Raw genomic sequence first — 11604 nt, 5'->3', positions numbered from 1 at the left:
AACACAGGACTTGAATTCACAACCTTGAAATCAAGTATACTGGCTCTACTGATTGAGCCAGCCAGGTGCCTACACACATTTTTGTTAATTGTAAGATTGCTTTATAAGTGGCTTTATTACTATGTAAAAAGGAGAACAATCATTATTATGGCTAAATTTCCCTTTTTGAAACTCTAAGGAAAACCATAGCAGTTGGGATGTTCATAAATTCATAGTATTAAACCAATTTATTATGGACAATTTTATTTTTCCATGTAACATCTTAAACTTTGTGGCTAGTTAACTTTCCATGGCTTTTAGTCTTGCTGGGAGGGAGGAAGGGGGACAGAATGAATATTAGTTCAGGTCTCTCTTCCAAGGGCACAAATCCCATCATGGAGTGCCGCTGTCATGGCCTTGTCTAAATCTAATTACCTCCCAAAGGCTCCACCTTTAAATATCATAGCACTGGAGGTTAAAGCTTCAACATCGGATTCTGGGACAACAGATACTCAGTGCATAACGCCCTGTAACTGGGTTCTCTTTCTTCCCTCAATTTATTTCCCATACAATGTCCAAGTAAAATTTTAAACAGATTGATGTTAACTTGTCTCTTCTTTGTTTACAATTTAGGATAAACACAAAATTCCTTAACATGGTTTACAAGACATGGCATGACCTTTTCCTTGCATGAATCTAATCTAATCTACTTTCTCTTCACCACTCAACACTGGGCATATCATAGTTATAGTGGATGGCTTATTCATTATTTGTCTGGTGCTACCATAGATGTTTTCTATGTGTAAATGTCAACCACACGGTTGTACTAGGAGTTATGTATGATTAATTAGAGATGAGGAACTGAAGATCAAGAATTTAGATAAGTTTTCATAGACTTCAATTTGTTCCTTGAGCTAGACTGTTCCTTCTCCCTAGAAAGTTTCTTCCCCATGCACCTTCCACATTTCCTCAATTATTTCTCCTGAATCAGTCTGAGAATGGAACAAAATTAGCTCTTTTAAAATATATCCCATTATATTTTGTACTTACCTAGTGCAGCTCATATTCATTGCTCTTTCTTTCTCCCTATAGCTAGGCTCTTCCTAAGAAAAGCCTGGATCTGTGTTGCTCATCACAAGTTTCCCTGATTATTTGGCGTAATATATGATAGATGCCCAACTCAACAGATATTTATCAAATTATGAATTGAATGGATTAATGAGAATTGTATTCGACCCTGTGATGAATATATGTAATTCACATTCAATCTTCAGAAAAACACCAGTTCCCATTTTTTTTTTTTAGATTTATTTATTTATTTATTTGACAGAGAGAGAGATCACAAGTAGACGGAGAGGCAGGCAGAGAGAGAGAGAGAGGGAAGCAGGCTTCTTGCTGAGCAGAGAGCCTGACGTGGGACTCGATCCCAGGACCCTGAGATCATGACCTGAGCCGAAGGCAGCGGCTTAACCCACTGAGCCACCCAGGCGCCCCACCAGTTCCCATTTTAAAGGGAGTGGGGCATGGGCAAAACAGTTGAAGTTAATGGCTAGATTTATATATCATATGATTTACATACCATATATATATATATAAATAAATTTGAAAAACATAACATGATCAAGTCACATGACTTTTATAAACTAATATAAAAAATAAAGTGCACTATATATATATATATATATATATATATATATATATATATAAATGAAGACATAGGAGCTCATTCTTCAGTAGAGAAAGAGAAACATGAGAGCCATATAAAATGATAAACAGTATCAAAAGCATAGTCAAAAGATACATGTAACAGAATAGAGAGAGTGAAACATGATTTGGGGGTGGAGAGAAATTTGTTTCAAAAAAATTCACTACAATTAGTATTAGAAGATAAATTCTTATAGTGAGGAACACAGGAAAATGGTGGTAGGTTAAATATAGCTCTTGTGAATTTCAGTTGCATGGTAAGAGACTGATGGGAGTTCATTCTTCTCATAAATATATGCTATTGTTATGAGATAGAAACCTCTTGGTGAGTCAGAGAAAAAAAAAATACAGACTCAGTCACTTCCCAGTACTTATTAAACACCTTACTCTTATTTTAAAATTGAAGTACAGTTAACTTGCAGTGTTTTATTAGTTTGAGGTGTATGGCATAGTGATTTGGCATTTATATATATTAAAAAATGATCTTCATGAAAAGTCTAGTTACTATTTGTCACCATACACAGTTATGACAATACTGATATTCTCTATACTGTACTTCATATACCCATGATTTATTTATTTTGTAACTAGAATTTTGTTCCTCTTAGTTCACTTTACCTATTTAGCCCATCCCCTCACCTCTCTTACATCTGGCAGCCACCAGTTTGTTTTCTGTATTTTTTTAAAAGATTTTCTTCATTTACTTGAGAAAGAGAGAGAGAGAGAGAGTGTGTGTGTGTGTGTGTGTGTGTGTGTGCACAAGTTGGGGGGACGGGCAGAGAGAGAAACAAACTCCTTGCTGAGCAAGGAGCCCATCTAGGGCTCCATCCCAGGACCTTCAGATCATGACCTGAGCCAAAGGTAGATACTTAATTAAGTCACCCAGAAACCCCTGTTCTCTGTATTTCTGAATCTGTCTCAGTTTTTGTTCATTTTTATTTTACTTTTTTTTTTTTAGATTTTTATTTTTGTATCTGACATTTTTCACTTAGCATAACACTCTCTAGGTATGCCCATGGTGTCACAAATGGTAAGATTTTATTCCTTTTTTATGACTCAGGAATATTCAATTCAATGTATATGTGTATACGTTATATATTTATCCTTATTGAATATGTCATTTGCAAATACCTTCTCCCATTCACTTCGTTGTCTTTTCATTTTGTTTATGGTTTCCTTTGATGTGCAAAATCTTTTTATTTTGGTATAATGTCAATAGTTAATTTTTGTTTTGGTTTCCCTTCCCTGAGGAGACCTATCTTTACATATGTTATTAAGGGCAATGCCCAGGAGGCTATTTTCTACGTTTTAAGAGATTTATGGCTTCAGGTCTCATATTTAGGTCTTCAATCATTTTGAGTTTATTTTTTATATGGTATAAGGAAGTGGTACAATTTATTCTTTTGCATGTAGCTGCCTAATGTTTCATCACTATTTATTAAAGGGGTTTCCTTTCCTCCATTTTTGCTCCTTTGTAGTAGATTAATGGGCCATCTATAACTGAGCTTATTTCTAGGCAGACCATCCATTCTGTTCCACCAGTATATGTATCTGTTTTTTCCAGTACCATACTGATTTGATTTCTGTACCTTTGTGGCATAGTTTGAAATCAGAAAACATGATACTTCTAGCTTTGTTCTTTTTCAGATTTTCTTCAGCTATTTGGGACCTTTTGTGCTTTTATAGAAATTTTAAGATTATTTTTCTTATTTTGTGAGAAATGCTCTTTTTTTTTTCTCTTGATATTTTGATAAAAGATTGCATGGAATCTGTAGATTGCTTTGTGTAGTATGAATATTTTAACAATATCTGACCCATGAGCACAGTGTATTTTTCATTTATTCGTGTTGTCTATAATTTCTTTCATTAACATCTTATAATTTTTAGAGTACAGTTCTTTCACTTTATTGATTAAATTTATTTCTAGGTATTCTTTTTGAGATGACTGCAAAGGTATCATTTTCTTAATTTCTTTCTGAAAATTTGTTACTAATGTATAAAAATACTATAAAATTCTATATATTAGCTGTATCCTGTGACATTACTGAATTCATTTATTAGTTCTAATAGTTTTTTGATGGAGTTTTTAAGGTTTTCTCTATACAGTAGTTTGTCATCTGCAAATAATGACACTTTTACTACTTCATTTCCAATTGGTTGTCTTTAATTTCCTGTATAATTGGTGTGGCTAGGACTTCCAGTACCATATTAATTAAAAGTGGTGACAGTGGGCATCCTTGTCTTGTTCCTTGTTATAGAAGAATAGCTGTCAGCTATTGAGAATGATTGTAGTTATGGGTTTGTCATACATGGCTTTTATTTTTTTTTATTTTTTTTTTAAAGATTTTATTTATTTATTTGACAGAGAGAGATCACAAGTAGGCAGAGAGACAGGCAGAGAGAGAGAGGAGGAAGCAGGCTCCCTGCTGAGCAGAGAGCCCGATGCGGGGCTCGATCCCAGGACCCTGAGATCATGACCTGAGCTGAAGGCAGAGGCTTAACCCACTGAGCCACCCAGGCGCCCCCATACATGGCTTTTATTATGTTGAAGTATGTTCCCTCTATACCCTTCTTCTTCTTCTTCTTTTGGAATAGTTTGAGAAGGATAGGTATTTTCTGAACTTCAAATATTTATTAGAATTGACTTGTGAGGACATCTGGTCCTATTTGTTTGTTGGGAGATTTTTTTTTTATTATTACTGATTCAATTTTATTGCTAATAATTGCTCTCTTAAGATTTTATATTTGTTCACCTTTTAGTCTTGGAAGATTTTATGTTTCTAAGAATTCATTCATTTCTTCTAGTTTTTCCCATTTTTTTTTTGGTGTGTCCCCCCATTTTATTTTTATGAGTAAGGCTAAGGATTTATCAATTTTATTTATCTTTTTGAAAAATCAGCTATTAGTTTTATTGATCTTTTCAATTACTTTAGTCCTTATTTCATTTATTTCTGCTCTAATCTTATTTTCTTCAACTAACTTCAGGCTTTGATTGTTCTTTTCCTTGTTCATTTAGGTTAATTTGTTTGAGATTTTTCTTGTTTCTTGAGGTAGGCCTGTATCATTCTAAATTTCTCCCTCAGAACTGCTTTCTTGCATTCCATAGATTTTTGACCAGTGTGTTTCCATTTTCATTGGTCTCAAGTACTTTTTGATTTCCTCTTTGATTTCTTTATTGACCCCATTGCGGGTTTAGTAGAATGTTCTTTAATCTGCATGTGTTTGTGTTTTTTAAAATTTGCTTTATGTAATTGATTTCAACTTTCATAACATTGTGGTTGGAAAAGATGCTTGATATGATTTTCATCTTCTTAAATTCATTGAGACATATTTTATAGCCTAAGAGGAAAATGTTCCACGTACATTTGAACAGAATGTGTATTCTCCTCTTTTCCTGTGGGATACTCTGTGTGTATCTAAGTCCTATGTATCTTTTTATGCCATATTTTCCTTATTGATAATCACTGTAGATTACCTATCCACTTAACATAACTGGAGGGTTAAAATGCATTGCTTTTATTGTATTACTGTCAATTTTTCCTTTTATGTCTGTTAATTTTTGCTTTATTATTTAGGTGCTTTAGGTTAGGAGCATAAATATTTAAAATTGTTAAATCCTTCTGTTGGATTGATCCCTTTGTCACTATGTAGTGCCCTTCATTGTCTCTTTGTTACAGTTTTTGTTTTAGTGTCTATTTTCTCTAACATCAGTATTACTATACCTCCCTGTTAGATCATGTGCACTGAAAGCCTGTGAGAACAAGCTCTGTTTTGAGTAGTGTGGCACATATCCAGGTAAAACCACAGATTATTTCTTTCCCACTTATCCTCTGAAACACTCACTCTATTTATGATTAGAAAAACCTGAGTTTGGGGGAATATAGGACATCAAATAAAACTGTTCAAAATATTTGTTATTTACCATAATCAAAAATAGAAGGATAGAGGAGGGATAAACATGTGGAATTTGGAGCCATTTAGATTTGATGAGTCCAGGCCCCATTACCTCCTGGCTGTGTGATTTTAGGTAAATTACTTAATCAGGACATTTCTCTATCTTTCAAATAGATTATATATATATATATATATATATATATAGCTCTAACTTAAAGTTATCATGAGTGTGGATGCATATCTCTAGAGTCCAAAAGCTCCCAAAATAAAAAAATATATATATAAACATATTTGGTGGCAAACACTTTACTTATTGTAAGTAGTATGGCTGCTAATATGTTTTGTAAAGAACACATAAGTATATTTGATTACAAGATATTACTCCCTATCACCATGTTCAGCTGGTCTTATGGTTCATTATGCACACACACACACACACACATACACGCCCATAGTACCATTCTAAACTCTAAGATTTCTGAAATCCAAAGCTGCAAGGAATTTCAAATAAATAAATACATACATGGCCTCTAGTAGTCTGGGATAAATTACAGTAGATTTGCAATAATCAAATTTAATAATAATAATTTGATAAAAAGCTGAAGGATACTAATTCTGACATTTTCCAAGGATTTTAGGCCAGACTCTCCTCATGACAATCCAGTGCATGGGATCACATTTTCTTTTTCTTTTTCTTTTTTTTTTAAGATTTTATTTATTTATTTGACAGAGAAAGGGAGAGATCACAAGTAAGCAGAGCAGCAGGCAGAAAGAGGGGGGAAGCAGGCTCCCTGCTGAGTAGAGAGCCCAATGTGGGGCTCGATCTCAGGATCCTGAGATCATGACCTGAGCCGAAGGCAGAGGCTTTACCACACTGAGCCACCCAGGTGCCCGGGATCACATTTTCCATACATATTCTGAATATATATGCATATGAAGACTGGGGTCAGGTTACATAGGAAGAGAAGATTCTAACATTTCTTTATTTGTATCTAAATTGTAAAGTTTTTTAAACACAGACTCTTACAATTTCAGAAATCAAAATGTATTAAGCTTTGTGCTGGTGAAATGGAAACACTCCGGCTACTGTGAATTATTTTATTTTTTACTTGAAAATTCATGCACACTGAGTTACTCTCTTTTTTCCCTCCTAAATATATGATTTTCTTGGCTCAATTATTGTGATGAAAATTGTATAGAAAAATCTCTTCTCCTCAAAGCAATTATATTAATCATAATTCAGACTCCAAAAATGTTAAAAAGGGAGTGTATTTTGGAGATAGCTACTAACTTTTTCAGCAAACTGAAGTGTATCAGTGTCTCTATTAGTTTGGCTGCAACTATAAATATTAATACCCATTTTAGTAACTCCTTGCTATAGTAAGGAGATACACAATTACTTCAGTAGTTTCATGACTTTCTTAAACTATCATTGCCTTTAGTACACTTATTATTTCACATTTTGTATTTTAAGACTACATCTCAATATTCAAATATTATTTTTTTTTAAAGATTTTATTTATTTATTTGACAGAGAGAGATCACAAGCAGGCAGAGAGGCAGGTAGAGAGAGAGGAGGAAGCAGGCTCCCTGCCGAGCAGAGAGCCCGATGCGGGGCTCGATCCCAGGACCCTGAGATCATGACCTGAGCCGAAGGCAGCGGCTTAACCCACTGAGCCACCCAGGCGCCCCTCAAATATTATTTTTAATAAAGAGGAGTTAAAATATGTTTTCATGCTTATGATCAAACTTGGAGGAGTATCAAAGACAGAAAATTACTCATAACCAAGATATGGTATTTGTTAAACATTTCAAAATGGATGCCAGATGGTGCAATTGTAACTAATAGTGTATCTCTGGTGTAGCACTATTCCCTCCTTTTGCAAGAAGTCACCTTTCTGTGATGTGGTAAAAGGTTGTTTGTTATATCTAATTGAAGGATACAGATTTCAAGCTGTGTGTAGGTGATACATGAAATTTTCACTCCTGCTGATGAGCACATTGACTGCTGTGTAATTCTTTAAATTGATTCAATCAAACCCATGCTGTTTGTGCTTTTAATTGATTGAATTAAAACAGCATTTTTAAACTTTTAATCATTCCATTAGACAGGGGTCTTTTTGCTTGTTTATGCTCAAGATGTGTTGTGGCGTTTTAACTTGTGAAGTCACACCAAAGGACTAGGTGGTACATCAATTTATTTGGCAGCAAGGATAGAATGTAGCATCATCACAAATTAAAAAAGGACACTCTTATTTTTGGGTTCATATTGCAACTTTCCAGAAAGAGATGAATAGAGGTATCTACGTTCCCTGATTCTTTCCAACTGTATAGATCATCTGATGTCATGGTTCCCTGACGCAGGATGAGTCCTACTGGAGTCACGGAAATCATTGCTGATCAAAAATTTCCACAAAAAACATACAATTAAACTTGGGAACTGTACAGACATATGTGGCCTGGAACTAAAGCCTCACGTTCTTATCTCAAAGCCCATGCCAAATGCATGGTAAGGGGAGGGTGGGTATTGTCCACAAGTGGTGACAACATGTAGGTGCCTTGTCTATAAAGAGTTCAAAAACTGTAATCAAACTCTAAACATTGCCCATCATTATTCCATGACCATGCCTAGTGATTCTAAATAATACTAATGATAAAATATGCCTCCTAAAAATATCTTCTGAGGCTGAGTTCTAAATAAGTGCTGTGGTTATTGTGAATTTTAATAATATACATGTAAATATGCTTTATTATACTACTCTTTAATTAACATTCCATGATTCATGTAAGCTAATTCAAAGAACCTCCAGATATGCAATTGGTTCATGACTCACTTAGACTTAGTTACACACATTTATTTAAGAGTCAGTAACAGCTTAGAATCATTCATGGATGCTTGGAATACCATACTTGTCTCCAGTCCCCATGCTACTAATCCATATACCTGTGTTTAAACAGCAACTTCAAAATAACTTGTGATAGCACAGTGAATATAATAATGAAGAAACAGAACTTTGTTTACTTCAATTCTGACATTCTATGTAACCACATGAAGTTTTTATTTGTGTTTAAATTTTTTTTTTTTTCATTTCAAATCCTTTATTATACATCATGGTTGCACAATTTGAGGCTGGTTAAACACAATTGGTTTCCAAAATTTCTTCGAATAGTTCCTAGATTACTACATGCATGTGACCATGAAAATATTTGGCATTTTTAAATTTTGAAACTCTGAACAGGCACTTACACGAAGGAAAACATTACCATTCACAGATAGCCACATTTAAAATAGATGCTCCAGCACATGGTACATGGAACCTTTTGCAGGTAATGAAGTTGGTTACTGACCATTTTATCAAAGTGCCATAGTAGTAAACAGGTTTAAAGAAATGTAATTTGGGTTACTTAGCTTACTCATAAAGTAAGGTTAACGGACAAGACTTGCGCTAAAGTGTATAAAAAAATATTGGTACAAAAACCAGTGAACCCTTAGTGAAAGTAGTTTCACACGGCAGGCTTCATTTTAGTTCCTACACCCCACATTTAGTGTATCTGAGATCAGACCTCATGCATACGAACAGATGACTGAAACCTTCTTTTGGAACTTTGAATGAATGACTTGAATTTAGTGTTAGCAAAATTTAAACAGAGTGGGTGAAATTACATTTCAGTTTGAACTAGCCAAAGTTCCAGTTTAACAAACATGAAATTGTCCAGATCTAGATAACTATGTGCTTCACAGGTCCTCCTGAGTTCCCCATCCTCAAATTTTCTCCTGGAAAGGGAAGAGAGTATTTGTGAAGGCAAGAAAATTATATTTGTATGTATGTGGTAAAAAGATGCCTTAAATTAAAAAAAAATTTTAAGTAGTTATAGAAAAATTATATAGTTGTAACTAAAACACCAACATAGAGTCAACTCTACATTGCAGAAAACATACAGTGGTACCTGCTGGATAGTAGTAGCAAAATAGTTACTTAATATGGCAAAAAAAGAAAGAGAGAGAGAAAGGAAAGAAAGAATGAAAGAAAAAGAACAGAAAAGAGGAAGGGAGGGAGGGAGGAAGGGAGTATCAGGCAAGCAAGCAGGCCACTGTGACATGCCACATAATCTCAGGGAAAAATTTTAACATTCACACCACAGAACTTCAAAGAAGATACAATTCAGGAAGCCACGGAATGGTAGAATCGAAAGCACCTACAGTGAAACACTCCATATGTATTTCTCAAACACATATGTAGAAACATAAATGTATTTCTCAAAAATATTGAGATGCCATGTTTTAAATCTTTGCCAGATATAAGGCCCAGTCAATTTTTCTATTTCTATTTGAACACAAACTATTTAATTTTTTGCATGTAGAGAATAGAGGTAATTGTTAGCATGAAAAAGGAGAAAAGTATAATCAACATTACGAAGAAAAGCAAAATTACAAATACCAGCCTACTCACATGAAAATCTTTAATGTTTATGTTTATGCATATCTGGGTGCTTATCATCAGGTCAAAGTATGCAGTTAAAAAAAAAAAGGAAAGAAAAAAAAGAAAAAACGGCAGCTTAAGAAAGTTCCAGTGTTTCAAAGAAAGCGCTTTTTTTTTAATGTATATACATGAAGAATATTTAGTTGTATCATAAAATAAATGCAGCACTGTAAGATAAAGGAAGACTATTATAAATGGAGTTTTGGCCTTTCCCCCCCCACAAGCTGCAGCCATCTTTAACAAGCTGAACTTCATCTCAATGGACATAGGAGTTTTTTGCTTTTCTTTTTTTCTCCTATTCAGTTCACATTTCGGGCTGTTCAGCAGATGCCTGTGATTCTGGTGATTCAAATCGCTGGTGAAAGTTTGTTCTCTGTTTCCTCAACTTTTCAGGAGCTTTTCTCCATAAAATGATCTCCTGCTGCTTGAAGTACCTTCTGTCTTCCTCATCAACAAGGACTAGATTCAAAAAGTACCTTACTGAAAATTTTTTGTTCACATCTCGCATTGTAGGGGTTGGATCATATCCTGCTAAAAATAGTCTTATTGGGATTGATTCACCTTTTACTGGTGCGCCATCCATTATTTCATATTTAGCAATTGTTTCTGTTTCTGTGGTGGTACTGGGTCCAATTCCTGTGATCTCTTTTTTGATCAGTTGCAACTCCATATGTTGGATTTTTATTCTTACTAATAAAAAGTAAATTTTTCCAACAATCACATCCTTTAGATGATACTTTGATTTATTATATTCAAATTCTATGTGTAGACAATCTTCAATGCCTACTTCCATCTTAATCGAGTTGTTAACATCAGGATATGTGGCAAGCTGGTGAACAATAAGATCATATTCTTTTATCAAGTCTGTCAGTCTTCTTACTATTGTCACTTTAAGAAAATACCTCAAGCGGACATTGGCACCGATGTAAGATTCATATGGCTTTTCAACTTGCATAAATTCAAAATCATAACTTCTGCTCTGAGTCAATTCTCCAGGCAAGGCTAGTTCTTTCACTAGGTTTACAAATTCATGAGTATTACTCTTGTCATTGAAAAGTTCAATTTGACCTACAAATTCAATTCTAATTCCTTGGTGCTCTAGCCTCTTTCCAGGTTGCTTAAAGGCTAGGTTTACCTTTCCTGAAACGGATTCTCCGTCATAGAAAAGATAGTGTTTTTCTACTTTGCCATCTTCAGTTTTCATTTCAGCCATTTTCCTGGTCTCCCCATCATTAAGGACAACATCGATCTCACAAATGGGTCCAAAAAAGCCTCCAAGAAAACTCATTGTCAGCGCCGCCGCCGCGTCCCCACCACTTCACTCGCTTCCCTCAGGAGAACTCCCAGTCCAGATTCCCATTTGTGTTTAAATTTTAACTCAGAGAAACAGAGTACAAAATGTAAGATGTAGTGTTTTTTGTTTGTTTTGTTTTTACTGAATGCCATTGGGATACAATATTAGTTTTAGGTGTACAACATTGTAATTTGACAAATCTATACATTATATTATGCTCACCATAAGTGTAACAACCACCTGTCATCATAC

General features: G+C 34.5%; 1 protein-coding gene across 1 annotated transcript; it reads right to left on the bottom strand.

The window, feature by feature from the left end:
* Positions 1–8650: 8650 nt before the first annotated feature.
* On the bottom strand, positions 8651–11404 carry LOC125093614 (vacuolar protein sorting-associated protein 26A). The gene has a single exon (XM_047719069.1). It carries the CDS (start codon positions 11344–11346, stop codon positions 10363–10365), a length of 984 nt encoding a protein of 327 aa, XP_047575025.1. The 5' UTR covers positions 11347–11404; the 3' UTR covers positions 8651–10362.
* Positions 11405–11604: the final 200 nt, after the last annotated feature.

Source organism: Lutra lutra, chromosome 2 (genome assembly GCF_902655055.1).
Source record: "Lutra lutra chromosome 2, mLutLut1.2, whole genome shotgun sequence".
In the NCBI taxonomy this organism is placed as follows: Eukaryota; Metazoa; Chordata; class Mammalia; order Carnivora; family Mustelidae; genus Lutra; species Lutra lutra.
The sequence above is the reverse complement of the archived record's forward strand: the minus strand, read 5'-3'. Positions and strand labels throughout refer to the sequence as shown.

What these genes read in the sequence shown, in the direction of transcription:
- LOC125093614 (XM_047719069.1), bottom strand. Translation starts at nt 11,346, where the DNA reads ATGAGTTTTCTTGGAGGCTTTTTTGGACCCATTTGTGAGATCGATGTT.